Here is a 27,462-nt window from a genome sequence, read left to right as displayed (position 1 = left end):
ATATCGAGAGAGACCTATGGGGAACTGTGCCATTATGAACTCTCCCAGGCCTGCATGATCGGATGCTAGATTTATTATCCGCTTTGTTCAGAAGTGCGCAATGCTGACCGGAGGTCAAATTTAGTTCCCGGAAGCTGGAGAACAGAGCCCACAACCACCAGGCTACCCCGTGGGGAATACTTCGAATTCTGGGGGATTCCAAAATTTAGAGGATAGCCAGTGTTCAACGCCTTACGCTCGCTTTCTTATTCTGCTAAAATCTACTTGGACTCACCTGGTGCTTTTATAAGTAGGAAGGAAATATCGATGTGGCGCACCGTCCCTAAATGACCTGCATCATGTACAACCCTCGCTAGGCTGATATCTAGTTTCATGGCCTGTTGCACGATTTAGAATGGCAAGCTAAAAGAGCGAGGGCTTGCCGTGGGACCTCTCTTCGAACTGACTCGCTGCCTCTGCCTCCTCTTTGTAAGCCAATCCTAGAGGAAACTAGGCAACGGTAGCAATAAGCTTGCATAGCATCAATCTGCTTCCTTCGCACGATACTACGGGCTATACAGAGGGGGAAAGAATGAACGCGAACTTGTACAGGACTAAGTAAATGCATATAAAGGCAATAAACCCGGGTATCAATTGGCTCAACAAAAGAGCAATAGCAACGTACATACATCTCCCCCTTCTCACAGATAAAGTAATACATACAAGTACACAGTTAGTGCAAGCAATCGTCTCGACAAGACTCATCAAGTCGAAGACAGATACACTGCCCTCATTGATCTGCAAGAAAGCAAGAAGGCCCCCCACAGGATAACAAAGCATGAACTGCGAATCCGAGGGGTGATAGAAACAATAATAGCAAGAGGATATATGCGCCCGCTTCCGACACCATGGACATAATCAGATAATAACAGCACAATGGATATAAGAGATCAAGGGTTATCCTCGACTCCGTGCATCCTGGTGGGTGTGAAGATGCAAAAGTGTATAAATCTGTAGCCTCCCACAACGGTGGGGGTAAGGTAATATTGGCAGATGAAGGTATTCAATGAGGGGGGTCGTTTCGCGTGAGTCCCCTTCTTGTCATACATGATGGGTGAGATCATGCAGTAAGGGAACTTGATGTTTGAGGATAGTCCAGTATCGGACGGGACGGTTTCTTCCCCATAGACTATGGGGAAGGATATGGTAGGCCCATGTGAGGCCTGGGCTTCTTGTTATGACAACTTCCGCGCCTTGCCTAGCCAGGTGTGCCACCATTTGCAGACACCGAGGACTGCGGCGCGGCCGTCGTCTTTGCGTTCGGTCCCATCTGGGTTACCCATGACCATGGCGAAGACCCAGAAGAAGGCCGCCGTCCAAGCAAACAGCAGGATGGCGATGCTGAAAAAGGGCGAGAGTGTCAACACAAGGATAGACATGCCCACGGCGTAGTATCGGTTTGATTCGCCCATCGTGGATGGCTGTTCGGAGTCGATCTCGGAATGGATCCATTGTGTGGAGGATGAGCGATGTGATGATGGAGACCGCATGCGCACGAGGCGCTCGTGAATATGTAGGGCTGGGGATAGGAGGTCGCACAGCTGCGATTTGAAGGAGGTATTCCGGAGGTATGGTGTAGGAGGGCAGAGTCGGAGGGGAGAGATGAGGATGGCGAATATCAGCGCGCCAAAAGTGTATAGGCAGGCGCCGAAAGAGTATATTGGGACCGGGATGGAGAGTCGGAACTATACCAAGCTATGTTAGGGCTAGAGCTCCGTGAGGGGTGTTTAGCTTATGGGAATCTACTTACAATCATGAGTAGCGCATCTTGACTTTCCACCGCAGGTATATCCACGGACACGCCTCGCTTTTGCCTGCGAGGTGTACCCGAGTGATCGGCAGACATCAACGAGGGTTGGTCGGCCCAGCTGCCACGAGAGCGCTCTTCTTTGTGTATCACTCCACCCGACACTACCACGCGGGTGACGGGAGACTCGTTGTCGACCCGAGAAGAGCGTCGTGAAGCTGCCGGAGACTGGGCGAGGGATCTCCGTGGACCAGAGGATCGGGGACTCCCTTCGTAGGGCGCGCCGTCGACGGAGGCGCGCCACGGAGCGGTATGACTAGGTTCGGGAGATTCCATAGATCGATCAGGCAGCGGGGCGATGATTGAATTGCGAGCTGCAGCACCGAGGGGGTCCTGGCCTTGGTGGTAGGCAGGACTATATGACATCTCCGGAGGCCGCATGGCGAGCCAGAGGAGAGGATAAAGGACGGGACGAGACGGAGGTAATGCCGATGGTCGTACAAGGCGCACGGAAGGCGACTAGGGCTTTGTAGGGCTCACTCCATGGTCTCCCCGGCTTAGAGCATAGTCGACTCTTCTTCTCATCAGGGGGCGGGCGAGGGGTAGAGACGGGTCCGGCTTCAGGGAGCGGAGGGAGAGGAGACGGCAGGGCAGGAGGAAATTCCCATCGGGAGAGGGAAAAGAGATCAGGGCGGAACGACAGACTTATAAGACGGAGGACCGCACAGCGGAGGAGCCAGGAAAAGTGCCATGGCAGCGGAGGAGGATTTCCTGCTGTTTGCAGGTTGTCTGCGCCAAGGCGCCCAGGTGCCGAGCCCTTGGCATTTTGAGGGTCGAGGCTGGTGGTGGTGGTACTGGAAGGTAATTTATTGAGAGTTGATTGAGGGGGGGGGGGGGGTGGATGGACAGAGCTATCCGGTCTATTAGGATGATCACGGGTCTCTCCGAAGATTCGATTTGTGAATCATCCGAGATCGTCATCATTTCTTGGTCTGTCGTTTGCTGGCGTGCAGATCGACCAGGGCTTGAACTTGGGGTGTTTCTGGTGAGGAAGAACGTATTCTGGAGTACTTTGTAAATTACATACTCTGTTCCACAACGGAAATTTACCCATTGCCAAGCTGCCAAGCCAAGTCTCGGGCTAACGAGTGGTTAAAACACTTTCTGATTGGCTGACTGGCCTGATGATCCGCACTCAAAGGCGTCTTGGCGTTTGGTGGTGGTAATTCAGTGTATCAAGGTAACACACGTGATGTCAGTAAGAAAGTAGAACTATCGTGTACAATTGAAGATAGAATCCCGAGTACGGAGTACACTTTACTCTACCAGAGCTAGGGCTTACTTGTTAGCATAAAATCATAACTTATGCTTGATCGTCTTCTCATGTCTTCGTTCTCTATACATCTCCTCCGATACACACTCCGCAATTTCAGGCCGCGCTGCCGAGCCCTGCCGAGACGCCGAGAGGATTGGCATCCATTGACCAGAGTGGTGTGAAAAAAAAAGAAAAGGGAGTGAAAGGTCTTGAACCGGAGAAAAAGGGCTCACTGTATGCTGATTTCCAATATTTCTTAGGTAAAACATCTCAATACTGCACCGAGAATGTCTGGGCGCATATGTAACCTGATCTAGAATCTATCTCCGAGGGAACAAGCAGTAGTAGTGCTGATCGGGCATAATAACAATAGTCCAACTAACCATACTCACAGACCTTTTACATTTTAATAATCTCCGAGCTTCTCGGGGCTTTCGGGTTTTCCTCATTCATTAACCCTTCATTGTCCCTTTTGTGTACCCCAGTCCCTTAATTTGTCCTCGGCAACATCTCCCAGGATGCCCAGTCTTGGCTGTCCATCTCCTCCCGAGTCTCATTCCGCTCGCCCAGCTGCCCAGACTCGGTGAGTCAATAGTCGCAAGTCCATCCGTGACATCTGACCGACTCGCCATTGCTCTTGGTCTAGGCTCAGCCTTGGCTCTACCCTCCAAGAGTTTATCTTCGCGGTTTATACGGAGGGGAACTTCTCGGCACCATTCAAGGCACCCTGCAGCACTTCTCGTCCAGCGGGCTTGGCTGGAACGGTCAGATCCGCGGCTTGCGTGGCCCAGCCTGGGCTCCCTCAGTCTGTCATCGAGGGTCGCACCCCCTTTGCCCTCTGAAACGTCGGAGATGCGGACTGATCGTCTACCCGACTGTTCCTGCCTTGCCAGAAGTTGGCCAGGGTAGGCATTGAACCCGTACGGTTTTCTTGTAAGCACCTTTTTTTCATGTGCCCGACCTCAGGGATAGCATGGTATGGATGATGGGTCCACCACCCGTCGATCATCGGCTGCCCGCACACCCTTGATGAAGTGGTTTGGGTGGGGGAGATCTGTCACATCTTCTTCTGCCCGCATCCTATACTTGAGCCAGCCATGCCATGCGACAACCCGAGTTGTGAGCCATATCTCGCTCGTATTGGAGATGTGGGCACAGCTCGGCCCTAGGGTATTCGGCAATGGGGAAAAAATCCCGACCATGGAGTTGACAGCGGGTGAATAATGATTCTACCAATCGGCTTATCGCCATATCTATCACAAGTTATCAATGGCTTTCGAGAATCCGATTGGTTGGCTTGGGTTTTGAAGCATCAATCGGCAATTCAGTTTTGATACACCATATCGCAACCCTTCCCATTGCAAGAGGACATAATTTTGACTCATTTAATCTAGCAATACTATCTTTGGGCCTTTTGAGTGACCTATCTCATATATTTAACAAGACTGATCATCTCAACCGGTGACCAACTTTTCACTTTCATTGATATCACAATCTCCATTTTATAGCCATGGTTTCTTCTTTCCTCCTCCAACAGGATCACCATCCGAATGCTTCTTCAAAATAATCAATCTCATGAAAACCTTGCTTCATGGCCTCATAGACAGCTGTCCGGCACTGGTCGGCCATTTGAGCCGGTCCACAAGTCAAGACACCAATACTTGACGAGCTATTCCGGGCTTCCGTCACCTCGTTCATGACTAGTTCATGTATGTTAGGACGACCAGGCATGAAAAGCAGCCCACCATTCGAAGCAGGGGAGCTGACTCCCGTACTTGTGACCTCTGGAGCAGATTTCTTGGAAAGCGCACAATCATCCAGGTCGGATTCGGATGAGATCGTGTCAAGCTTGGTGCAGTAGACAGAGGTCGTGATGTCTTTGTGTTGCAGGATTGCTGCCATTTCGTCCGTGAAAACTTGATCGAACATGGATCTTTGACGAATTGACCAAACGAGGTGGATTCTCAAAGTCTTGCGTCCACCCTTCCGGGATCCCTCCAGATGATCGAGGAGGTAGGGTACCGCTGCTGCAATACCTGTACCTCCGACAACAATCAAATTGGTATCAAAATGGTGCAGTGGCTCAGTGTGTCCGTATGGTCCTTCAAGGCGAAGCGTCGGATAAATGATACCATTTGCTTGGCGACATTGATCCCGAAGACGACGGGTCCAGCCATCATAGGGCCGGACGTAGAAAATCAGCTTGTTCTGATTCTTCTCTGCTATAGAAAACCCTTCGGTTTTCGCTTCTGAGCTGGGTACCCAAGCACCCAATGAGAAAGGATGGTTCTCCCAGAATTTCAGCACACCTCCTTGGTAAATGAAGTAGTGCTGGCCTGGCCTCGGCTTCTCGGTGAGCTTTCCAGGGATCATTTCGATGGTGATCAGATCACTCTCTGCATCGTAGATGACCGTGGAAGATGTCCCCGACAGGAACTGCTTTCCAAATCGAACGTTCAAATTGCAGTAAACCAGACGGAAAAGGCGCGCAAGGCGATCAAGAATCCACAATGCGACCGGTGACCATAGATATCCAACCCACTCGCGACCATCGAAACTTGTGTGCCTGGATACTCTTAGTCACAAGCGCCTTGAGAAGATTGAGCTTATAGAACTCACATGAAAAGACCAACGACCACCACGATTCCAAAGATCACATGCACCGCCAAGAAGATTTCGTATTATCGCTGCCGGAAGAAAGTCATAGACTGAACAAGCATAAAGCACATGAGAATAGTTGCCTGGAAAAATTTAGCTTTTCTGGTTATTATCATCGAGGAACTTGTATTGACAAACCACGACACCCATGTACCAATACTCTTGTACCCAAACACTCAAGTACCTGCCATCTATAGCCAGTGTCAGCTCCTTTCTCATTCACGGAAAGGGAGTTTTCTTACCGTATACGGCAAATACCACACTGTAGTTGATAGAATGCACAACGGCAAGGATGGTACAAGCCCATGCGACATGACGGTGGAATGTGATAAAGGACTGGGTACTAAAGTTGGTTGCCCAGAGGAAAACGTTGTTCCGGCCACTGAAAAGCCATAGGAATGGCAAGCAGGCATAGGAGAGAATACCGGTGCGATCAGAAGTGTACTGCCAGTTTTGTTGCCAGAGACTCGGAGTCCTATACGGCAGTCGAGCTGTTAATTATGGCCACCGAGAGAATGCGAGAAGAGAAGGTGAACTTACTGGATGTTCCCGGTGAAGCTGTCATATTGCACGCAGCTAAGAATGATAGTCGTAGCCCAGAAGCCCAACACAATCAGAGTGTCGACTCTCTTAGGAAGAGCGTGCGAGTACCAAAGCTGCTGATGCTTGGATGACAATGGAGCAAAGGTCGCCGGAATGATGACATGTGTACGGAAGCGATGGCACAGGCTCTCCAGGAGACTTTTCTTCTGGGGGCCTTTTTGCAGGACCGTCCAAGCCTTTGAGATCATACCAAGCAGCAGCACACCTCCCCAGTATCCCATGATGCCCCATCCGAAGGTTTTATCTTTGGAGATAGCATAGTCGTGCGTCACCTAAGAAATTCAAGTAAGTCTGTGCATCAGCACAAAGAATGAGGCGATGCTAACGTACATAAGACTTGTAAGCTCGGTTATAATAAGAGTGACTGAGAAGAACAGGGGATTTGATAGTGCCGGTACTTGTTGTACTATTTTGTTCCGGGTCAATAACGGACAGAGAGGTGATGTACTCGTCGGTCACGTTAGCTTCAATTGATGAAAGGTCCATAAGTGTTAGGCTGTTCTGAGTGCAGAGGCTTTCCCAGTATGGAATAGCTGCTGCGAATCCCTTCTTGGAACACCAAGCCTTAGCACTGGCGTACATAGAAGTGACTTCCACAGTACTATTGCAAGGCCCAGTAGACGTCCCGCTTGATCCATGACCCCGTTTAGCAATGATCACACTGCGCCGAGAGCCACCGTGCGCCGTCTGGGCAATACCAGAGGAGGAGGAAGAAGAGGAAGAAGAAGAGGAGGACGAGGACGAGGAGGAATTAGAAGCAGAAGAAGTTCTGTTTGAACTTGACCCTGCAGAAGATGAGGAAGACAATGTTTCGGAAGACGAACCATGACTAGTCGAGCCTTGGCCTGAGGAGCTTGATACTGTCACGCTTCCCTCAAAGGTGTATTCAGACAAGGTGGTGTAAATCGTGTAGAAACAATACTCATCCAGGTCGGAAGCGGCATTATGACTTGAACTGCCGCCACCTTGTCCAGCGAGTGCAGGGACAGCCGTCCAGCATAATGCTAGAAGGGCTCGCCTGAGATGCATATTTCGTGCTCGAACAAATATCAGGTGTTGAAATTACTACAGCAGGACTACCTGAGTTCTATTTATAAGAAAAAATACTGCTTTGCCTCCCATATTCACAATGATACATCTGATAAAGGCCAAAACTCGGCTCATCCCGACCAGACCCTCAATAGATGGAAAGGTTCGGAAACAACCCTCGGCCAGGACCACATATGAGTACGTATACTCTCTCCACTCGACAAGCCTCGAAATGAAACCAACCAGGATGATATCAAGAATGTCCATGAATTTAGTAATCAAATTTCCGGATTCGATTAACAACACCGAGGACGACTCGAGCGAGACATGCCGATGGCTGCATGGCTTTTCATGCCAAGCCTGGCTATATCCGAGTACTTTACTGATCCATCCATGGTTTGGCCGGAGTCGGACTGACTCATGATAAAGACGAATAACATTGCGGCATCGTCAGGACTGTTCTACGCCGATGATGTCGGGCTAGATGCCAAGCCATGGAGCTCGGGGCTTGGCAAAGTCAAGACCTACAAGCCTTGACTATGCCTGATTAGACAATATTCAACGAGGCTAGTGGATATGGTCATGCGATGTTAGGTCTAGTGGAGAAAGAGTTATCCATCTTTGTCGGGCACGAATCTAGAAAGATCAAGTTTGGCTTCGGAGGTCGGTGCCGGCCATTTGTGACGGCAGACGATGGGCACTACAGAGTTTGTAGAATTGTCTATTATGCAAGTTCTTCGACTCTTTATTCTAATTTCTTCAAAATTTCCTTTATCGGTTATTTCAAATTTGACAAAGGCAGGGTCTACATGTTCGCCCCAAACAGCTCGGAATAGCCGAACTACACTCCATCTCTCACAATATTCCTAACCTTCCTGTGGAGAGAACTTCCATAGATCGCAGAGAAAATTTCTTCTTTGCGGGGATTTAACCAATAATTCTAGTCCCGATTCGGTACGGGTTTGCGAGAGCCCCATCTCTTCGGCGATCAGATAAATCTTATCTACCCGAGCCCTATGAGTCTACCGCACTTGTTCCAGCCTCAATTCACTTACCGGATTCCGCCGAGATCACGGTCGGGAGAAAATTTTGCTTTCCCGAAGGGCCAGTCTGCTAGGTCGGCATGTATATAGGGATGGAACTAAATTATGAAATTAGAAGAGTAACATAGGAAAGAGTAGAATACCGATTAGGCGACGCTCATCCCAAGCCTAATTCTCTACATAGTTCTAATTCACAATCACATATCTCCAGTACAACTGTCATTCATTTTTTGTATTATCTTTGGTAAACCTCAACCCTACTTAACATCAAAGACGGTCTCCCCTTCTCAAAAGTAAAAACCACCCCACAATCACTTCCATGCTAATCGGAAGTCCACGATTCTCGAGCATACTCGAAGCACCCCAGTTTCTTCCGGCTCATTTACTCAGCTGAACCATTTCTGTCTCAATGGTAGAATCATGGAACATCGAAGAGTTCACCTGACGAACGACACTCTCGTCTTGTATGTTCATCGCTTCCAGTTTCTTGCCAGCAATCCGCTTGAGTCCCGGCACACGAGCCAAGACTTGCCAGAATTTCTGCGCAAGGGGGGCTCGGCCAGTCCGCTCCTCGTACATCATCCATGCAACGCAGGCCATGATGAAGAGCCAGTAAATGTTGTAGCTGATAATGGATCCATATGTACCAGTATTTTGCCATCCCAGGATTGCTTGGAAAACGTCCCATCCGTTGTCAGTCTCAGGGTTGCAGCAGTTGACGTGCCAGACAGTATCGAGGATATTATAAGACCCAGCACCCGAGCCCTCTTCAGAAACATCACTGCCCACTCCGACTTCGAACCGGTAGTATTGCAGACTCCAGATGGCTTTGGAGAACATTCCAGCGGCAATGAGATAGAGGACACAGGTCGAGGCAATCAGGAAGATCTGAATTGACATGACGTTGCCTCCGCGGTAGATCAACCAGCCTGTGAGGAGTCCGGCGATGATTCCAGTAACGACAGGTAGCGGGAAAGAAGTTGCAGGGTAGCCAAGAGAGACTCCACCAACGAAGACGACGGCTTCGACGCCCTCACGCATTGTGGTGATCAAAGGCAGGATAAACATGGCGTAGCGACGGCCCCAATCACTTCGCATCCACCGAGACTTCTGATGACTCTTCTCAACCAGGGCCTTGGCAATCTTTACGCGCCATTTCTGTTTAGTCTTGTTGATGCGAAGAAGTGCAAGTCCCATAATAGTGATCATGACCTAGAAAATTTAGCTCTTTTTGTTCGAAAAAGTTGGTGGGGAGTTCAAGTGGTGGCTTACCGTGGCAATGATGTAGAAGATGCCTTCCCATAGATCTTCAGAGGTCGACCAAGCATCATGTCCAAGTCCGTAGAACAGGCCGATGAAGATTGCTCCAATACACAAGCAAATTAATACACCAACAATTGATCCAACATAGACTTGCTTCCGCAGTCGTTTATAGATTGTCTGGTCTTGACCCGGCTGACCAAGACACTGCTTGAGGAACGAGAGAAGAACCGACACGATGATAATAGCTTCCAGGCATTCTCGAAAGACGATGAAGAAAACCTGCACGGCAAAGACGTTGGCCATCTTGTGTGACAAAGGGTGGAGAGATGGTTTGAGAAACCGGCAAGTCTGCTCCCAGTTGTGCTTTTATGTGAATTGAACCGAGCAAACCTGTTAGTCAAAAGACTTTTTCAGTCAGATACTAGGTCTTCACTGGGTACATCCGAATTTTCGGTTGAGCTGCTCTTTCCAGTACTGATCTGATAAAAGAATCCGCTTTTCATGTAAACCTCGGAACTAGGCCGTGGATACGGAGACAACAACAGACCCAGATCAGGAATGACTGGTATACCACCAAGCCACTCATTCTCTTCGGCAAATTGGTTTCCGACTTGAGTCTGAACGAATGTGATGTTGTCGGATAGCCCGAGAGTAGTTGAGAAACCGCTAAAACGGTTATGGAAATTCAGCCCGAACCCATAGAGTAAAGCTCATCAGGCGACGAAATGCCATCGGACCAGGAGGATTCTCTAATTAGTTGATGCATGACCTAGTCTTGTTGATGTCTTGGCAAAGGTTCGGAGAGTTGTGTTAGCCAAGACTAGACAAAATTAAGTGGGACCGTCGGCGGATAGACGCGTGGTTCACAGTTTATCTGTGAGTCCCAGCAACTTCCACGGTCAGAGCCGGAATTACCCTGCAGGGTTTGCAAGCGGGAACATGCAACCATAGTTGATCTGATAAAACGACACGCCAAATTAGGGATCAAGGTCCGATTATCAATCAGTATCCACAACGCTAGAATCAGTGTTCGGCATCTTCGAACGCCTCTCGGGGTCCGGTCAACCGGATTGCCCAAGTCGTTCCATAGGAAGAAAAAAATTTTGGTCAGGTGTTTATATGAATATCACTATGAATAAATCAAAGTGGGCTTCGGTCCAGCAAGACCTTTTCTCTTCTATCCAATTTCTCATTCTCTTCTGTCAGGTTCTGTGCTGCGCAAGATGAGGAATCTCTTTGCTGGGCTCGGGGCTTTCCAGCTCCTTCTGGGCTGTCATGCAGTGACACACACATTCGACTGGAATGTCACTTGGGTAACGGCAAACCCTGACGGTCTTGCTGATCGCAAAGTGATTGGTATCAATGATCAATGGCCTCTACCAGTTCTCGAAGTGAACAAGGGAGACCGCGTGGTCGTCAACATGTTCAATGGCCTTGGTGACAAGAAGACTTCTATCCACTGGCACGGCATGTATCAAGAAGGCACGAATGACATGGACGGTCCTTCAATGGTCACGCAATGCCCAGTGGCCCCGGGATCAAGTTATACCTACAACTTCACTGTCAATCAAAATGGTACCTATTGGTATCACTGCCACACGGACTACTGCTATCCTGATGGTTACCGGGCTCCTTTCATCGTTCATGACAACTCGTCGTACTTTTACGATGATTATGATGAGGAGATGACTCTTACGATGAGCGACTGGTATCATACCTTGGCCGAGGATATCAAGCCCGAGTTTATGTCCTTGTACAATCCTACTGGAGCTGAGCCGATCCCCGATTCATTCTTGTTCAACAATTCAATCAGCCAGAGTTATCCTGTTCAGGCTGGTAAGACCTACCTTATCCGTTTGATCAATATCTCCGCGTTTGTCGGTCAGTATTTCTGGATTGAGGACCATACCATGCGAATCGTCGAAATCGATGGTGTCTACGTCGACGAAGCGGAAGCCGACAGATTATACCTTTCTGTCGCGCAACGTTACGCCGTCCTAGTGACCATGAAAAACTCCACCGAAAAGAATTATGGGATGGTCATGGTTGCTGATTCGTCGCTTCTTGATACGATTCCGTCCGATCTCTTGCTGAACCAAACCAACTGGCTCGAGTATAACTCTGGTGCTGCACACAACAATGTGACTTTGGAGGTGTCTGACTCTTCAGAGATCTATCCCTTTGATGACATCAACCTCGTGCCACACGATAGAGTGGAGCTCTATAAGAACCCGACGAAGACGGTGGAGGTCACTGTGATCATGGAGAACCTCGACAACGGTGATGGCTACGCGCTTCTGAACAACATCACTTATACAGCCCCGAAGGTCCCAACATTATACACTGTCAAGTATGCCGGAGACCTGGCAACTGATTCCACCGTCTACGGCGAGTACACTCATTCCATTGTGCTCGAGCAAGATGAGGTAGTCGAGGTTATTCTCAGCAATCAAGACACCGGTACCCACCCTTTCCACTTGCACGGGCACAACTTCCAATTGTTGGATCGGTACCCGCCCTATGGCGCCAACTTTTACGACTACGATGCCGGAACGGAGTTCGCAACCTTTGATTCCTCGAATCACACCGCGTTCCCCACGTATCCTGCCCGACGAGATACGTTTGTCCTTCCTCCTGGGGGATACTATGTTATCCGCTTCGTTGCCAGCAACCCGGGAGTTTGGTTATTCCACTGCCACATTGACTGGCACATGATGCAGGGTCTTGCCATGACGTTTGTGGAAGATCCCCTCGCAATCCAGGACCAGTTCAGTATCTCTCAAAACCAGATTGATGTCTGCGAGGCTGCCAGTATGAGCTGGAAGGGTAATGCCGCCGGGAATACCGAGGATTACCTGGATCTGAAAGGACAAAACAAGCCCCCTGGCTTCATTCCTGCGGGATTTACCACCCGTGGTATTGTGGCTCTTGTCTTTTCATGCATCTGTGCGGTTGTTGGAATGATTTCTATCTCGATCTATGGAATCTCAGATCTGAAGTTTACCATGCATGAATCAGGTCTGGGTGATGAAAGTGCGACAGCACAGGAGAGGGAGGAGTATCGAGACTGAGTCGAGCAAGGAGATGTCTAAAGAGACGCAATTCTGTATGTAATGTACTTGAACTTATAGCCATATAGAATAGTTCAACAATCTTCTGGGGCCACTGTGAAATTATGCAGACCTTGATTTCCACCTACACAGAGACACCCACGCAGAAAAGCATTCTCTTAGAAAAACCAATATGTACTGTCATCTTTACTCATGCCCTTGTCTACCAATCGTCTTTCATCGTCTGTAAGTCGCAATGCCCTGGACGCCCACGTGTAGTACGCGAAATCTACCATACTGACCTCACCCCCAACCAATACAATCAAAGAACCCTCTTGAATCCCCTTAAACCCACAACCCAAATTCCCAACTCCCAAAATATGATCCAGAAAAAAGGGCGACAGATCAAGCCAGCTGCATGTCGCAAGGGGTCAATCCGATCGCCGGCATCATTCCCGAGCACGCACCACAGACAAGGTTCAGCCCGGCAAAGGATCGCCCACACTCACACCCCCTGCTTCCTGTCAGACATGCCGAGTCCCAGTCCCTTAACCCTACTGATAGAGAAGGCTGCATAATTACCGTACGGTGTTTGATTACTCCCAACGCGGGATAAGCAGCGGCGGGTGTTGGGCGGATGGCACCTTATGGGCGGCAGATACATTATTTGTACGTATATGTAGCTTATTGTTGTTTTATGGAACCATCCCCTCCCATCTCTTTTATACACACCCTTTGTGTCAGGTCTGACATGATCTGAGGTTAGATGCAGGGTGCCTGGTTGCTCGGGAAAAAGCAATGTTAGCCGCGAGACGGATAGGCACATGTCTTGGGAGAGTTGTTTTAGACTTGTTTGAAAGGAGGGTGATGTAATGATGTAATGATGTAAGACTCTGGGATCTTAGGATTTAGTATCTCTTCTCATACATATGTGCTTTGAGTGGCGAAGGAGGCTATCGCAAGGTTATTGTTTTGATGTATGCGATTCCACGGTGACTCTACCAGGTCTATAGGGCAAGATTGCTCACTTTCAAAATTCAATAGTCTTGAAAAAACTCTCAGTATTAAGTAATAACCTACCATAACTAGTCTGTAGGCACGCCATCAGACCTACACCCACGCCCCAAAGCCGATCATCGATAGTCAATCTCAGCCGCACGGTTGACCAATTTCCAAGCTAAAAGTACCATTTAGACATATCCACCAACACCGTATTTCGGCAATTCCCTTCATCACAAAGCAGAGACCACTGCTTATCACGACAAAAGCAAAAAAGTCAAAGGGAAAGCTAGCCTAGAGGGGCCCCACCCTCATTTTACGTTGCTTTTGCCTGACACCGTGCGAGGGTCAAGTGTCACAGGCAAAGACACTCAATGCTCTCAATGCTTGTGGCTGATTACATGACTCGTCTCCGAGTTGAGAGGTTCTGAGCAGTGCATATAAGTACTTACTAAAGGCTGCGACTCCGAGTCGTGTCTAGTGGTTATCTGATTCCCCTAGTTGACTCTAGGGAGGGGTTTCTAGCCTCCACGCGTTGTCAGAGCACATGACCTATTGCTTGGATAGCTCCGCCTGGATGCTCCATTCAAGCCTTCCAGTAGATTGGAAGGGCTCCGTTTGTGGCTGCAGCAGGCATGCCACAGTTCCGCGGGTGTCTTGTGAAACTGCCTGGCTTGTTGTGTGGTCCCCCCGTTGTGGGTGGACCGTGCCCGTGCACGGGGAAGACACGGGGTAGATGTGTGTACATAGTCGTAGCTAAATGGAGCTATATCTAACCCTTTTGTTCTTAAATTAAGGGTTCTGGTGTATAGCGTAAAATAGTAGTGAAGAGTAGGGTGGTTAGTATTTCCTAGATAGAGAGGGTGATAATGGGCTTCAGTATCTGGTTATCTGCTAAATGACCCCCTTGATCCCTGGGGTCTGCGGTCTGCGAGATTTGAAGATCGATTATTATAAGAATATATCCACGGTCGCCATTTTTGGTAAGTCTTCAATCTACATTATGGTATACTCTCCTAGTCAGCTTGGCCAAGCTTGAGGATGCTAAGTTAAAGCTACAGACTGGCGCTGAAGGCCAAGTCTTGACTGAGCGCCTCCGCTTCTCTGCTAGCCCCGTTCCCATCGGTCGCGGCGAATGGCTAATTCCCTCACGAACTAAAGACTAGAGTCTATGCTTACTCTCATAACCACATATTCAATAGAGTAGCTGCTGTATATTTTTGTTCCACCAGTGTATAACCACCTCCTATGAGAGCGCGTGCCTTCCCCCCTAATTACAGTCCTCAAAGCCGTGCCGGACCCGACTCCGTCCCCACAGTGGAACTCCTCAAGTGTCTAGTCTTGACTCTCTCGTGTCTCTCTATGCGCGCGGCTGCGTGGAGCGTGGAGCAGGGCCCATGCCCCGACCGAGGCAACCGAGTCGCGTCGGTATTGACTTAGGGCAGATATGGACACAGGTATGGAAGAATATATATATAGAGGGGGATGCAGTATGTCTTATACTAAGTCTTCGGTACTATCTATGTACTATGTTATGAACGACCAAAATCCTCACAGACGGTTTCAGTTGCGTTCGGTCCATCCACGTTCTCCTCCGAAGCGGAGCTTAAGGAGGGGGCGGCGCCTGCAGGGATCCGCTAGAGGGAGAAGGGGGTTACAACTTTAGGAACACCAGATCCCCCCCTGTTACAATTTATGTCATGTCATGCGAGTGACGGGGCCGTGGAACCATGAAGGATTTAATATATGAATGGGGATAGGACCTCGAGGGTTCCAGACAGCTTTGGTGACGGTTGTGCAGTGCACGTTGAGGGTTTGTTCTTTTTTTTTTCTCGAGCGGTTGTGTAACCCAGGCTGGCAGCGGAGGTTGTCTGTCCACTGTGTGATAAGCCAAGGAATCCGTTCCGGGAGAAGTTAGAAGGAAGTTGGAACTAGTGAAAAAGGGTTTCGGGGTGGGAAAAGCTGTCAAATCAGGTGACGAGGAATGGTAACCCGATTCGCGTGGCCTTTTGTGGAGGAATTGTACGGAGTGCCGTACATAGTATGAGCTGGAGTAAGCAATGATGGTTCTTCAGTAGTATATCACTGGCCATTGGTTCATGTAGTAGATATAGTAAGACTCCCTCATTAAGACAGCTCTTCCCTCTGAACGTCTAGCATTTCATTTCACACAATGGACTGCGACGCAACGGCAGTGGCGGCTCGGCTAGTCCAACCCTACGCGATAGAAATAAGAACAAAAATAAGAAAAGAAAATTCATCACTCAATAATAATCAAGAGAATGGAGGAGGGCTTGCGTACCCACGCCCCGAGTGGACCCATCCACTGGAGATTCCTCCGGGCTCGGGCTGACGACATATTGGGGGCCGATCGAGGCTGCCGCAGGGCTTAGGTGGATGCGACCTGGATAGAGTGTACAATGTGCAGTGTACGGGATCACTAGAGAATGGCGGAGGGGTTGGCAGGGCTGTTCAGCTTCCACACCGTACTATAGGTTAAGTCACGGTACTTATGGATGAATGGTTTATCGCCGGATTGGACGAAATAACAAGGAACGACATTGAATTATGGGGATGGTGGATCAGGCAGATATAGTCGGTGTGGGTGGGTAGGTTATGGTAGGTGTTCGGTGGGAAGGGCTAACGGTCAAGGGGGGGGGTCAGGGCCATCGTGAATCAGTGATCAACAAGAAACTAGAGTTGAGGTACAAGGTTACAAAGAGTACGGAGGAGAGAAGGTTCGAGTCCGGAAAGCAATTGACATGGGCTCCACGGGGCCAGAGCACGGGAAGGATACATAATCAAAGATCGTCGTCGACTGGCATGGGCATTTGCGGCAAAGGGGTGTGGCTGATGTGGCTGTTGAGAAGGAGAATATTAGTGAATGAGGGGAAGAGTGTAGAACTGTAATTTAAAAAAGAAAATAAGAAAGTACGAGAGAGTGATCATTTCAAATGTACAGTATAAGTATGTACCGTCCAGTCCGAGAATCAAAATAGAAACCCAGAATACGAGAGGAATAGGCAGTGTAGCACTGTAGCTAGGAAGATAAACCAACCAACTGGAGAACAAGAATCCGGGAAATATAACTCCCTTCCAAAAGGAAAAAAAAATAAGACAAAAAAAGTCCCCAAAAATGCCAATTCAAATGTGGAGGAAGCGAGACCGGACACACTAAACCGGTTATAGTAAGTGACTGGGAGCGGGAACGAGTGGAAGGTCATGACGGAAGGGGCGAATTGCACTAGCGGCTGGAGGCTGGAGGGGGCCATGGCTTTTTTGACTTTTTGACTTTTGGGACTTTCGGGTTGGTCTAGCTCTTGCTCTGGCTCTGGCTTGGGCTTCGGCTTGGGCTTGTCTGGACTTGTCTGGCTTAAAACGGGGGGGTGTGAGGTGCCCGGTATGCAAGTCAAGGAACCCTGCAGGCAGAGGGGGGCCTATAGGAGGATGGGAAGATAGGTCAAGGGAGGATAGCAAGTACCTATTAGTACGGAATATGGAGGACGGGAGTAGGTAGTTAAGGTACTTTTCCACGGGAGAGGGGAGAGTATGGATGTATCTCAAGAATATATATTTCCTGGAGAAACGAGACTGGGTTCATAAGTCCCCTGTACCCCGGAGAAATATAAGACATTCCATAACCAACCAGATCATACATAATCCGTGCAGTAGCTCAGATCAGATATATATCTTCATTTTATTATTTTCCCCCCTATCGATCTCCAGGCTGGATACAAATATGTCAGTCCCATAGGGTTGCTCGACAGCCCTGCACGCTGCACTATTCCGGGTTGGGAGATGACCTGGCCATGCAGCGGAAGAAAAGCGGAGTACTGTAGAGTTATAGAGAGTACTCCGTACTCTATACAGAGTGCGGTACTCCATACATACTTTGTACCGCGTCCCGCGTACAGTAGAAGGCAGAGGATGAGCCAGGGGTCAGGGATCGAGGGCACGGTCCAACCGGGTCTGAGGGGCCTGCAGTCGCCAGTTGCCGGATCTAGGCTAAAAGTCGGAGTGGCACGGAGAACAGTTGCGCTAGTCCGGATTAGGCACTAGTCTCTCGTCCCGGTCCTGAGGGAGCCTAAGAAAAGCCTTAGCGTGGACAACTTTACATACCTACAGTACGGAGTACATATGGTAAGTACTAGGGTTAGTGTCCCCCAGTGACCACGGGGGTGTCCACCCCGAGGACCCACTAGGGCGCCACTCGGCCCAACCGGGGAGAGTTCGTGTGAGTGAAGAATGATGTGTTTCATCACGAGTCTAGGAGGAAGAAGAAGAAGAAGAAGAAGGAAGGACGGTATATCGAGGGATGAGGTTTACTAGATAATATCATTCTACTTACTCTACTATGATAGTAATTTATCTACTATCAATTTTTCTATATTATAATTATATACTTGGACTATCCTAGTATACTGTATGTTCCAGGATAAGCGTGCGTCGACTTCCGTACACCGTTGTTGGTGGGAGAAGAAAAGAAAATTAAAATTAAAATTAAAGCCTTCCCCCGAAAAAGCGAGAAATAATGTAAAAAGAAAAATCCGGAAGAAAAAAAAAAAAAAAAATAAGACAATAACCGCCTCCAGATCGGCCCCATGGCGCTAAGCCCGGGAGGGGACCAGCTCTCTTTTGGCGTGGGATGGTGATGCTGGCGTTGCGCAGGACCCACTTCCATTAGCGTTGGGTCCCGTTTTCTCCTAAGGCCCTCTCAGACCTTAGCTGTAACTTGCCCAGTAACCCAGTCACCCAGTACCTAAGTCTCCCCCCCCCCAAAACCCAAAAAGCAAACTCATCAAACCCCGTCGGCCGTGGCCCTGCCCGGTCTTGGTGACGGCCGCAGCAAAAGCTGCACAACCACTAGCGCCGCTTGGCAAATTTCACACTTCCTGCCAGCCCCTCGACTCTTCCCTTCTCTCTTCTCGGGCTTCATCCTTTTCCCCTTCCGTGACTCTTCCCGTCTTCCCCTGCATCCTCCCATCCTTGCTATCCACCGTATACTTCCATCTTCCTATTCCACACTCCTTTACTCTACCTCTTTCCTCTTTCCATCACCCCCATCTTGGGAACCTGGCCGTGTGCTCCCCCAAAACATCTCCACACGAGCGCGCTCTAACTCGGTTTCTCCCTATCGTGGCCGCGCATCCCCAATCCAATTCGCGCCGATCGCTGGGTCTTCCATCACCGCCGGTCGGACTTCGCGTTGTGATAGTCTCCCTTTTCCTTTCTCCGCGCGACATTTAAATCTACGATTCATCATCCGCTGGGGCGTTCGTTCTCCACGTTCCAGCTCTACCCGCCACTGCTCTCTTCGTCGTCGGGTAGATTGCATCATCGTGTCGCAAAGGTCGCGGGACTTCTGGGTCGCATCACGGTGAACCACAATCTCATCTCACACCCTCGGAGACCATCATGTCGCATACCCAGCCCTCCCCTACCGCCGGGGTGGCCCAACACCACGCTGCCGCCATGGCCGCCCACGCCCAGGCTAATGGCCACATGCCTCCTGCTGCGATTCCTGCACAAGGCCAGAAGGGAGTTTCCCTCACCACAGCTCAGAAGATCGCTGGCCTGAATGAGCAAGTGTGGCTCCAAATTGGTATGAAACAAGCTTGTCCCGGCGACGAACTGGGGGAAATTGAAAAGAAAAAAAACATTGCCCGTACTAACTGTATATAACTTATATAGGCAACTTGACCGAACTGATGGGCGACCTGGATGGCGCGATGAATGCCTACGAGCAAGCTTTGCGCCACAATCAATGGTCTATCCCCGCCATGAACGCCATCTCGTGCATCCTGCGCACCAAGGAACAGTTCCCCAAGGCTATCGAATACCTCCAGAATATCTTGAAGCTGGATCCGACCAGCGGCGAGACCTGGGGTAGCTTAGGTCACTGTCACTTGATGATGGATAACCTGCAAGAGGCCTATACCTCTTATCAGCAGGCTCTGTACCATCTTCGTGACCCCAAGGTAAGTGGCGATGGTCCTCGTGACAGGGTTTGCGAAACGCGCGACGCTAACATTACGCTTTTCAATTTAGGAACCCAAGCTTTGGTACGGTATTGGTATCCTGTACGATCGCTACGGATCCCTGGACCACGCCGAAGAGGCCTTTTCTCAGGTCATGCGCATGGCGCCAGAGTTTGAGAAGGCCAACGAGATTTACTTCCGCTTGGGCATAATATACAAGCAGCAGCAGAAGTTTAGTCAGAGTCTTGATGTATGTCAGCCATTGACCTTGATAACCGTGGGACCCTGATAGCTGACCTCTTGTTTTTTTCTTTCCACAGTGCTTCAAGTATATTGTCAACGACCCGCCTCGCCCCCTCACCGAGGAGGACATCTGGTTCCAGGTCGGCCACGTCCACGAGCAACAGAAGGATGTAAGTATCTAAAACTAGTCTCGTGCCCTGCCGCGCCATACTAACTTCCTTGTCTAGTTCGAATCTGCTCAGGGTGCTTATAGACGCGTGTTGGAGCGTGACCCCAACCACGCCAAGGTTCTCCAGCAGCTCGGTTGGCTCTACCACCAGCAGAGCAACAGCTACGCGAGCCAAGAGAAGGCTATCGAGTACCTGGAGAAGTCCGTCAGTGCTGGTAAGCATATATCTCAGAACTTCCTTCTCCTCATCTCTACTTTAGTACTAACGCGTCCCCTTTTTATTAGACAACAACGATGCTCAAAGCTGGTACCTGCTTGGTCGTTGCTACATGTCTCAGGCTAAATACCCGAAGGCATACGAAGCTTACCAGCAGGCCGTCTACCGCGATGGTCGCAACCCTACCTTCTGGTGCTCGATTGGTGTCCTATACTACCAGATCAACCAGTACCGCGATGCGCTCGATGCTTACTCTCGTGCGATTCGCTTGAACCCATACATTTCTGAAGTCTGGTATGATCTGGGTACCTTGTACGAGTCGTGCAACAACCAGATTGCCGACGCTCTCGATGCTTATGGCCGGGCTGCGGATCTCGACCCATCCAACGTCCACATCAAGGCCCGTCTGCAGCTTCTCCAGAGCCAGCTGTCCGGCTCTGCTCAGCAGAACAACGCACCTGCTCCTCAGCCGCAGGATGTTCACCCTCAGGCTTACCAGGCACCCGGCGTCGGAGCACCCCCTGCTCCTCAGTGGGGCGGTTCTGCCCCCGCTGCTGCCCCCGCTCCAGTCGGTCCTCCACCTCAGGCACCCGCTCCTCCTCGTCAAATTGACTGGAATCGCGGTGCTAGTGAGCTGCACCCGCAGCAGGGTCCTGCCTTGCCGCCTGCCAACGGCGTTGACCAGCGTGATGCCCTGCGTGCCCCTGGTGCTCCCCAGGCTAGCCCTCGCCAGGAGCCTGGTCGGGCATTCCCTGACCCTGCTCGCGCTGGCGCCCCTCCTCGCTCGCCCAAGATGGCTGGCCCTAATGCCTACCCTCCACCTCACACCCTGCCCCAGCTGGGTAACGCACCGGCTCCCGCTCATGAGCGTGCACCCAGCGGTGGTAATGCACCATTTGGCTCTGCTGCTCGGGGGCCCCTCCCTCCCGCGCCCACTGGTGCTCCGGCTCCCGGAGCTCCTAACGGCGGTGCAGCTCCTGGTGCTCCTGCTCCTCCTTACGGACATCGTCCCTTCACCCCTCCCACCGAGATTCGCCCCATCCGTGATGAGCGTCCCTCTTCTCCTGGTTCGGGCTACCCCCACCAGCAGTACCACCACGGCCCGCTCGCTCCCACTCCGGGTGGCAGCACCACTGGTATCGCCTCCGGTGCCCCTCCCCCTGCGTCGGCTGCGACTGCTGCTGAGGCCGCTGCTCGTGACCGTGAAGACCGCCCGCCATCTGCTATGAAGCGTGGACGTGAATGGGAGGGTGAAGCCGGTCCCGTCAAGAAGCAGGCCAGCGATGAGACTCGGGCCCGTCTGGATGACCAGAACAGCCGTCGTCCCAGTCCTCCTGCTCGCTTGCCTTCTCCTGGTCAGATGCAGCGACGCAGTTCTTCGGAGGCTCGCCGTGAGGATGCTCGCCGAGCCAACGAGAACTACCACCCGTCCGAGGCAGCCCACCACCCTCCTACCCTGCCCTCCATCCAAAACATGCCTCCTCACGCTTCAGGTGGCCCCAGCCTTCCCCCCATGGCTGAGAGCGCTGCTCCTCCCCCTGCGTCCAACGGTCCTCCCTCGGGACCTCCTTCGGCCCACACCCCGGTCAAGGAGGAGGCTCCTCGCCCAGAGGCTCCCTCGTCACATGAGCCCGCCGCTCGGAAGATGGACATGGATGAGGATTACGATGATGACGGTGATGATGAGAAGAAGGCCGGTGCTGCTGTTAAGGGCAGCCCCAACGGCAGCGCTACGGGCACTGCCACGAACGGCAATGGAGTCAGCAACGGTCGCCAAGGCACTCCCTCGAAGACCGAGAGCGCCTAAAAAGAACATCTCCCATGTTTTCTTTTGAGTAAATCACGAATAGTTTCATGTCTCGTGTCTCTGTCTGTTTACATTCTGCCGAGTTCCATCTCAATTTTCCTCCTTTTTTTCTTTCTCCCCCGTGTCCTTTCTATCACTCCCCCTCTTATCCTATTATCCCTCCACCACCCCCCCTTTTCCCGCGTCATGTACGGTATGAATGTCCCCTTTAACCCTTAACGTTGGTGTCAAGACCCCCGTCGTTTTCGGCTACGCCTCAGATCCACTTGATGTTGGCTGGGTGAGTCGACATCGGATGCGGTCGTGTGTCCTGTATTCGTTCTTTCTGTCCCGCCCCCCTCTGATGAATTTTTTTTTATATCTTTTATCTGAAAGTGATCTTTTTTTCCTTTATACTACTTTCCTGTGGATTTTTTTTCGATGCGGATGCGAGGGCATCTTTGTGGTAGCAATTTCAGCCATGTGTCATTGGAAGGCTTGGTGATTTGTAGTTGTAGATTGTCGCTCATTCGAGTAGCAGCTGAAGCTTGTAGATTTTTTTAGGTAAGTTAGGGCTGTGTCTCCAAGCCGGTGTAGATGTAAACAGACAAAACGTCACAGCGTGCCCGTGATTCGATCCTAGCTCGAGTCATTTCGATGTTTGTCCGAAGGTGAGGCTTGGTAGGAAGCACGAGGTCGTCTGCCGATATCCATCCATGTCGGTAGTACGACACTCAAACATCCTTCCCTGATGGGTACGCTGTCGCGTCGGACATTGATTCTCAGTAAAGGGGAAAGAAATTTCAAAGCGGCCTCAGTGGTTTCCTCTTTTAACGATTTCCTAAGCTTAGTTCTGTCCATCATAGCATGTTAGAGCGTTGGGGGTTTTCAGACGAGTATCGGGAATATATTCTGTTCGGGTCCCGCTTCACCTATGGCTGTGCACCCTCCGGTACCTACCTAATTATACTGGAGCTAGATCCGTGTTTAATAAATAAGACATGTCTTGAATAAAGAGCATAAAGAATCTGTCATTAACGATAGTTAAGAAAATCAAGACAAGATTAGACAACCTTAGCTAGTTCCAACTAAAGCGAGGACTGGCAGCCTTGCAGAAGCCAAGACCCGGCAGGAACCTTGGAAGAGGGTAATGGGTTTTGTTCTACAGACAATAGCCCAAGCATTCATCATCCAAATGACGTCTATGTAACATCAACTTGCCATTCTCTAGCAAGAATTGGCCGTTGAATAGTCCTGAATGAAGATGCTTTCCATACCTCGAATATCCACGAGCACCGAGCCAGCCAATCAGGGGAAACTCCACTCCGCCAAAAGTCAAAAGCCAAAATCGAACACCTAGCACGTGATACACCACATCATGTGACTCACATAACAGTGGGGTCGCTTACCTGCTGACTCAGCCCACAACTCGGCAAGCGCAAAATGCTTTCCACACTTTCAGATCGTCAGTTTCTCGACGTCCTCACCACGCTAACGACAACAGGGTCAAGATGTGAGTCGCACATCGCCATGGCTATTCGATCACTGCATTGAATGCAATTGCTAATATCTATTCTCTTTTCAGGAGTCACCGGAAGTTCGAAGCCCCTCGCCACGGTTCGTGATCACTCAATACGCTGCTTTCTCCTGCGCCGAGTCGAAATTTCGACCCGCCAGAAAAACTCAACCTTCTGTGCGATGATACTGATGTTTTCTCTACAGGCTCCCTGGCCTACCTCCCGCGCAAGCGCGCTGCCCGCCACCGCGGTAAGGTTAAGAGGTGCGTTTTTACATCCTTGAAATTGCGAAAATTTTCGCTTTGAATGTGTGGAGATCCGAGTACTGAGACTTTTTTTTTTCCGCGAATAGCTTCCCCAAGGATGACCCCAAGAAGCCCGTCCACTTGACTGCCTCCATGGGCTACAAGGCCGGTATGACCACCGTCGTCCGTGACCTTGACCGTCCCGGTGCCAAGATGCACAAGAAGGAGATCGTTGAGGCCGTTACCGTCATCGAGACCCCTCCTGTATGTGGATATCACAATCGTACTCTTTCCTTGGAAATTATTCTAACAACCACTTTCTTCAGCTCGTTGCCGTTGGTGTCGTCGGTTACATCGAGACTCCCCGCGGTCTCCGCTCCCTCACCACCGTCTGGGCTGAGCACTTGAGCGACGAGGTCAAGCGTCGCTTCTACAAGAACTGGTACAAGTCCAAGAAGAAGGCCTTCACCAAGTACGCCAAGCAGCACGCCGAGTCTTCCGGTGCCTCCATCACCCGTGAGCTCGAGCGCATCAAGAAGTACTGCACTGTCGTCCGTGTCCTCGCCCACACCCAGATCCGCAAGACCCCCATCAAGCAGAAGAAGGCCCACCTCATGGAGATCCAGGTCAACGGTGGCTCCATTGCCGACAAGGTTGACTTCTCCCGCAACCTCTTCGAGAAGACCATCGACATCGACTCCATCTTCGAGCAGGACGAGATGATCGACGTCATCGCCGTCACCAAGGGTCACGGTTTCCAGGGTGTTACCTCTCGTTGGGGTACCACCAAGCTGCCCCGCAAGACGCACAAGGGTCTCCGCAAGGTCGCTTGTATTGGTGCCTGGCACCCTAGCCACGTCCAGTGGACTGTTGCCCGTGCCGGTCAGATGGGTTACCACCACCGTACCTCTTGCAACCACAAGGTCTTCCGCATTGGCAAGGGTACCGATGAGGGCAACGCCTCCACCGAGTTCGATATCTCCAAGAAGCAGATTACTCCGTATGTTCTGACTCCCCCAGCTATTTCATGCTCGATTTTACTAACTATTATCACAGTCTTGGTGGCTTCGTTCACTACGGTGAGGTCAAGAACGACTTCGTCATGCTCAAGGGCTCCGTTCCCGGTGTCAAGAAGCGTGTCATGACCCTCCGCAAGACCCTGTACCCCCAGACCTCCCGCCGTGCCACCGAGAAGGTCTCCCTCAAGTGGATCGACACCTCCTCCAAGTTCGGTCACGGTGCTTTCCAGACCGCCGAGGAGAAGAAGGCCTTCATGGGTACCCTCAAGAAGGACCTTATCCAGACTGTTTAAGGTTTTTCGAGCTATGGTCGGTGTCAGTGACGTATTTTCAGTTCAATAAAAAAGCGAACAATACCTTTATGATTCGAATTGTGCTGTAAAGTAGAGAGAAGTCATGTGTAGATCTGTAGAGTTTGGGGTTTACCTTGTATGTTGTTAATCTCAACTACTTAAATAGCCATATCTTCCTATAGTTTAGGTTGACCTGACATGGGTATTTTTACGGTTGCGAGTTATTAAGGACTGCCGTAGCCATCGGAAACCTTTCCATTAATTTTTTTACTTCCTAATTCTAAGCCTTGACCACCTCAGTGACCTACAAACTTTGCCTCATCATTGTCATTAATTTCCTCTTAACTGGACTTGCCCGCCACAAACTGGGTTGTGCAGCCATGCGGCCGCCATCAAGGATCCATTGCGTCATCCCACATTATTCCTCAAATACACCCGCTCCAACCATCACGACGCTCTTTACACGCTCTCCCCGTTCAACCTCTTCAGCTTATCCCTCTCCGCTTCAACATCGTATCCAAACGCGTCAACTGCACCGTCTAGCTCCTTCCACTCGTCCCAGATACCCCCCCTCGAAAGACCCTCCAAACCTGCACACCTACATTCCGCATCTCCCCCGCAGCTCAAAGCTCCCAGTCACCCACGACAGCTCTCTCCCAAACAACACCCTTCTCCACATCCTCCACCATGTCCTCCGACGATGCCTACATGTCCTTCCTGGACAAAGCCAACGCAGATCTCAACGCGGGCCGCCCTCAACAGCAAGGGGCCAGCGAGACCGAGACCGCCCGGACCGAAACGGTGGATGCCAACACCAACGTCCCCGTGGCGCTGCAGTCGGTCGATGCGTATTACATTTCGGATGCCGATGAGCCCTTCGAACCCGTTGCCCTGCGGTGGGAGGGCGCGTCGAAGGGAGATTGGCCTAGCGCAGGTACGTGAATGGACCTACATACTATATGTGCCCCGGCGAAGGCGTGCCTTGCGCGGTTTCAGGGACCCGTGCATGATTTGGTCTTGAGATAAGCCCGAGAGCGTCGGATCGCATCTCTTTTACTATGCGTGCATCAGTTTACCCTTGATGGCGTGCGCTTTGCCTGGATTATGAAGTATGCATCATCATAGTAACACCACATAACTACCTAGATCAGTTCTCCCGCCTCATCTCCCCCTCCGCCGATCTCTCACAGGCTATCGAAACCCTGAGCCCTTCCTCCTTTGACCCGAAGAACCAGTATGCCTCCGTGCTACGTGCTGTCCGCTCGGCAGCCGTGGAAAAGGCCTCCGATGCGGACCAGTCTGGCGTCGAGGTCAAGGTTTACCGGGTAGAGTTGACGAGCACGAAATTGGAGTATTGGGTGCTGGCTCTGGATGTGCCGGGTAGTCGGGTTGTTGGTCTACGAGCGAAGGCGTTTGAGTCGTAGAGTGAATAGCTTCTTCCGTGGGATGGTTGCTTCGATGTCGATGCGATATGAGTGATGCGTGATGTATATGTAGTGCTATCTAGCAGAGTTACTTTTCTTGGTATAGAGTTTGACTGGATAGCTACCATAGCTAGAATTATATCCGACTATACTGTTTATGGAGAAGCCGGGCTCGACAACGTTGAACCTGCCCGCGTGGGGCATAGATACTCTATTCTGGAGAACGGCATAAAGAGGAATGTCCACGTTGAAACAGGCAGGGATTATGATCCGGGATCTAGGCTTGCCTTGATTGTTCAATCTTTTGTATTCCCTGTTTGAGGTCATCTTGACAGTTGCTCGTTCGGGCATCGCGACATTCCGTTGGAGCGGCAGGCCGAGAATAGGGACGCGTGTTCGGGAATGGCCGCGTTGGATCTGGGAGCCGCGAGGTAAATATCGTAAATTTACTCATAGTCATGGAACAGTGGGCTATTTTACTATGTGTTCAGTCGGACTGATGTAGGGCGATGTGGTGTAGATAACCTAACCTCCCCTTAGATCGAAGATTGAATCTTCCCGCACTGAATAACTTTCTCTTCACACTTGACTCTCTACAGCATTGAAATCGTATTCCACGGAGACCGTTACAACTCGATCGACCGAAACTTGCAGAAGTCAACGCGTTGACGATCGCTAAATCCCTGGCTAGCATTCATGAGCCTCTCATTCCTCGCTGCCCCGGGGAGGGCATCCCCGGAATGTGCTTTGCCCTGGGAGAGGGCGCTTCACCCCAGGAGCAGCAAATACAAGCGACCAGGACCAAACTATCCTGCAATTCAACAT

At 50.7% G+C, this 27,462-nt stretch overlaps 9 protein-coding genes across 9 annotated transcripts; 6 read left to right on the top strand and 3 right to left on the bottom strand.

Moving 5' to 3' along the window:
- Nucleotides 1-1,214: 1,214 nt before the first annotated feature.
- On the bottom strand, nt 1,215-2,227 carry N7496_009288 (uncharacterized protein; the record flags this gene model as incomplete). Its single annotated transcript, XM_056702202.1, has 2 exons — nt 1,215-1,724; nt 1,790-2,227. 2 exons carry the CDS (start codon nt 2,225-2,227, stop codon nt 1,215-1,217), a joined length of 948 nt encoding a protein of 315 aa, XP_056551202.1.
- Nucleotides 2,228-3,619: 1,392 nt separating this feature from the next.
- On the top strand, nt 3,620-3,943 carry N7496_009287 (uncharacterized protein; the record flags this gene model as incomplete). The annotated part of the gene is made up of 2 exons (XM_056702201.1): nt 3,620-3,684; nt 3,748-3,943. The coding sequence occupies 2 exons, from the start codon at nt 3,620-3,622 to the stop codon at nt 3,941-3,943; spliced, it is 261 nt and encodes an 86-aa protein (XP_056551201.1).
- A 697-nt stretch (nt 3,944-4,640) lies between these two features.
- N7496_009286 (ferric reductase family protein) lies at nt 4,641-7,391 on the bottom strand (the record flags this gene model as incomplete). Its single annotated transcript, XM_056702200.1, has 4 exons — nt 4,641-5,674; nt 6,002-6,234; nt 6,300-6,634; nt 6,693-7,391. The coding sequence occupies 4 exons, from the start codon at nt 7,389-7,391 to the stop codon at nt 4,641-4,643; spliced, it is 2,301 nt and encodes a 766-aa protein (XP_056551200.1).
- A 1,421-nt stretch (nt 7,392-8,812) lies between these two features.
- N7496_009285 (FTR1 family protein) lies at nt 8,813-10,000 on the bottom strand (the record flags this gene model as incomplete). Its single annotated transcript, XM_056702199.1, has 2 exons — nt 8,813-9,646; nt 9,707-10,000. The coding sequence occupies 2 exons, from the start codon at nt 9,998-10,000 to the stop codon at nt 8,813-8,815; spliced, it is 1,128 nt and encodes a 375-aa protein (XP_056551199.1).
- A 920-nt stretch (nt 10,001-10,920) lies between these two features.
- On the top strand, nt 10,921-12,768 carry N7496_009284 (multicopper oxidase; the record flags this gene model as incomplete). Its single annotated transcript, XM_056702198.1, has 1 exon — nt 10,921-12,768. The coding sequence occupies one exon, from the start codon at nt 10,921-10,923 to the stop codon at nt 12,766-12,768; it is 1,848 nt and encodes a 615-aa protein (XP_056551198.1).
- Nucleotides 12,769-14,644: 1,876 nt separating this feature from the next.
- On the top strand, nt 14,645-14,912 carry N7496_009283 (uncharacterized protein; the record flags this gene model as incomplete). The annotated part of the gene is made up of 2 exons (XM_056702197.1): nt 14,645-14,729; nt 14,767-14,912. 2 exons carry the CDS (start codon nt 14,645-14,647, stop codon nt 14,910-14,912), a joined length of 231 nt encoding a protein of 76 aa, XP_056551197.1.
- Nucleotides 14,913-19,161: 4,249 nt separating this feature from the next.
- Nucleotides 19,162-22,160, top strand: cyc8 (putative transcriptional corepressor Cyc8; the record flags this gene model as incomplete). Its single annotated transcript, XM_056702196.1, has 6 exons — nt 19,162-19,348; nt 19,438-19,724; nt 19,795-19,974; nt 20,045-20,137; nt 20,195-20,351; nt 20,422-22,160. The coding sequence occupies 6 exons, from the start codon at nt 19,162-19,164 to the stop codon at nt 22,158-22,160; spliced, it is 2,643 nt and encodes an 880-aa protein (XP_056551196.1).
- Nucleotides 22,161-22,796: 636 nt separating this feature from the next.
- On the top strand, nt 22,797-25,213 carry rpL3 (60S ribosomal protein uL3; the record flags this gene model as incomplete). The annotated part of the gene is made up of 7 exons (XM_056702195.1): nt 22,797-22,810; nt 23,536-23,652; nt 23,725-23,756; nt 23,862-23,919; nt 24,009-24,165; nt 24,228-24,901; nt 24,958-25,213. The coding sequence occupies 7 exons, from the start codon at nt 22,797-22,799 to the stop codon at nt 25,211-25,213; spliced, it is 1,308 nt and encodes a 435-aa protein (XP_056551195.1).
- Nucleotides 25,214-25,900: 687 nt separating this feature from the next.
- Nucleotides 25,901-26,637, top strand: N7496_009280 (uncharacterized protein; the record flags this gene model as incomplete). The annotated part of the gene is made up of 2 exons (XM_056702194.1): nt 25,901-26,147; nt 26,360-26,637. The coding sequence occupies 2 exons, from the start codon at nt 25,901-25,903 to the stop codon at nt 26,635-26,637; spliced, it is 525 nt and encodes a 174-aa protein (XP_056551194.1).
- Between the last annotated feature and the right edge of the window lie 825 nt (nt 26,638-27,462).

Source organism: Penicillium cataractarum, assembly GCF_028827025.1.
Source record: "Penicillium cataractarum strain IBT 29864 chromosome Unknown utg000008l, whole genome shotgun sequence".
NCBI classification, from domain to species: Eukaryota; Fungi; Ascomycota; class Eurotiomycetes; order Eurotiales; family Aspergillaceae; genus Penicillium; species Penicillium cataractarum.
This window is presented reverse-complemented; position numbering and strand designations above follow the sequence as displayed.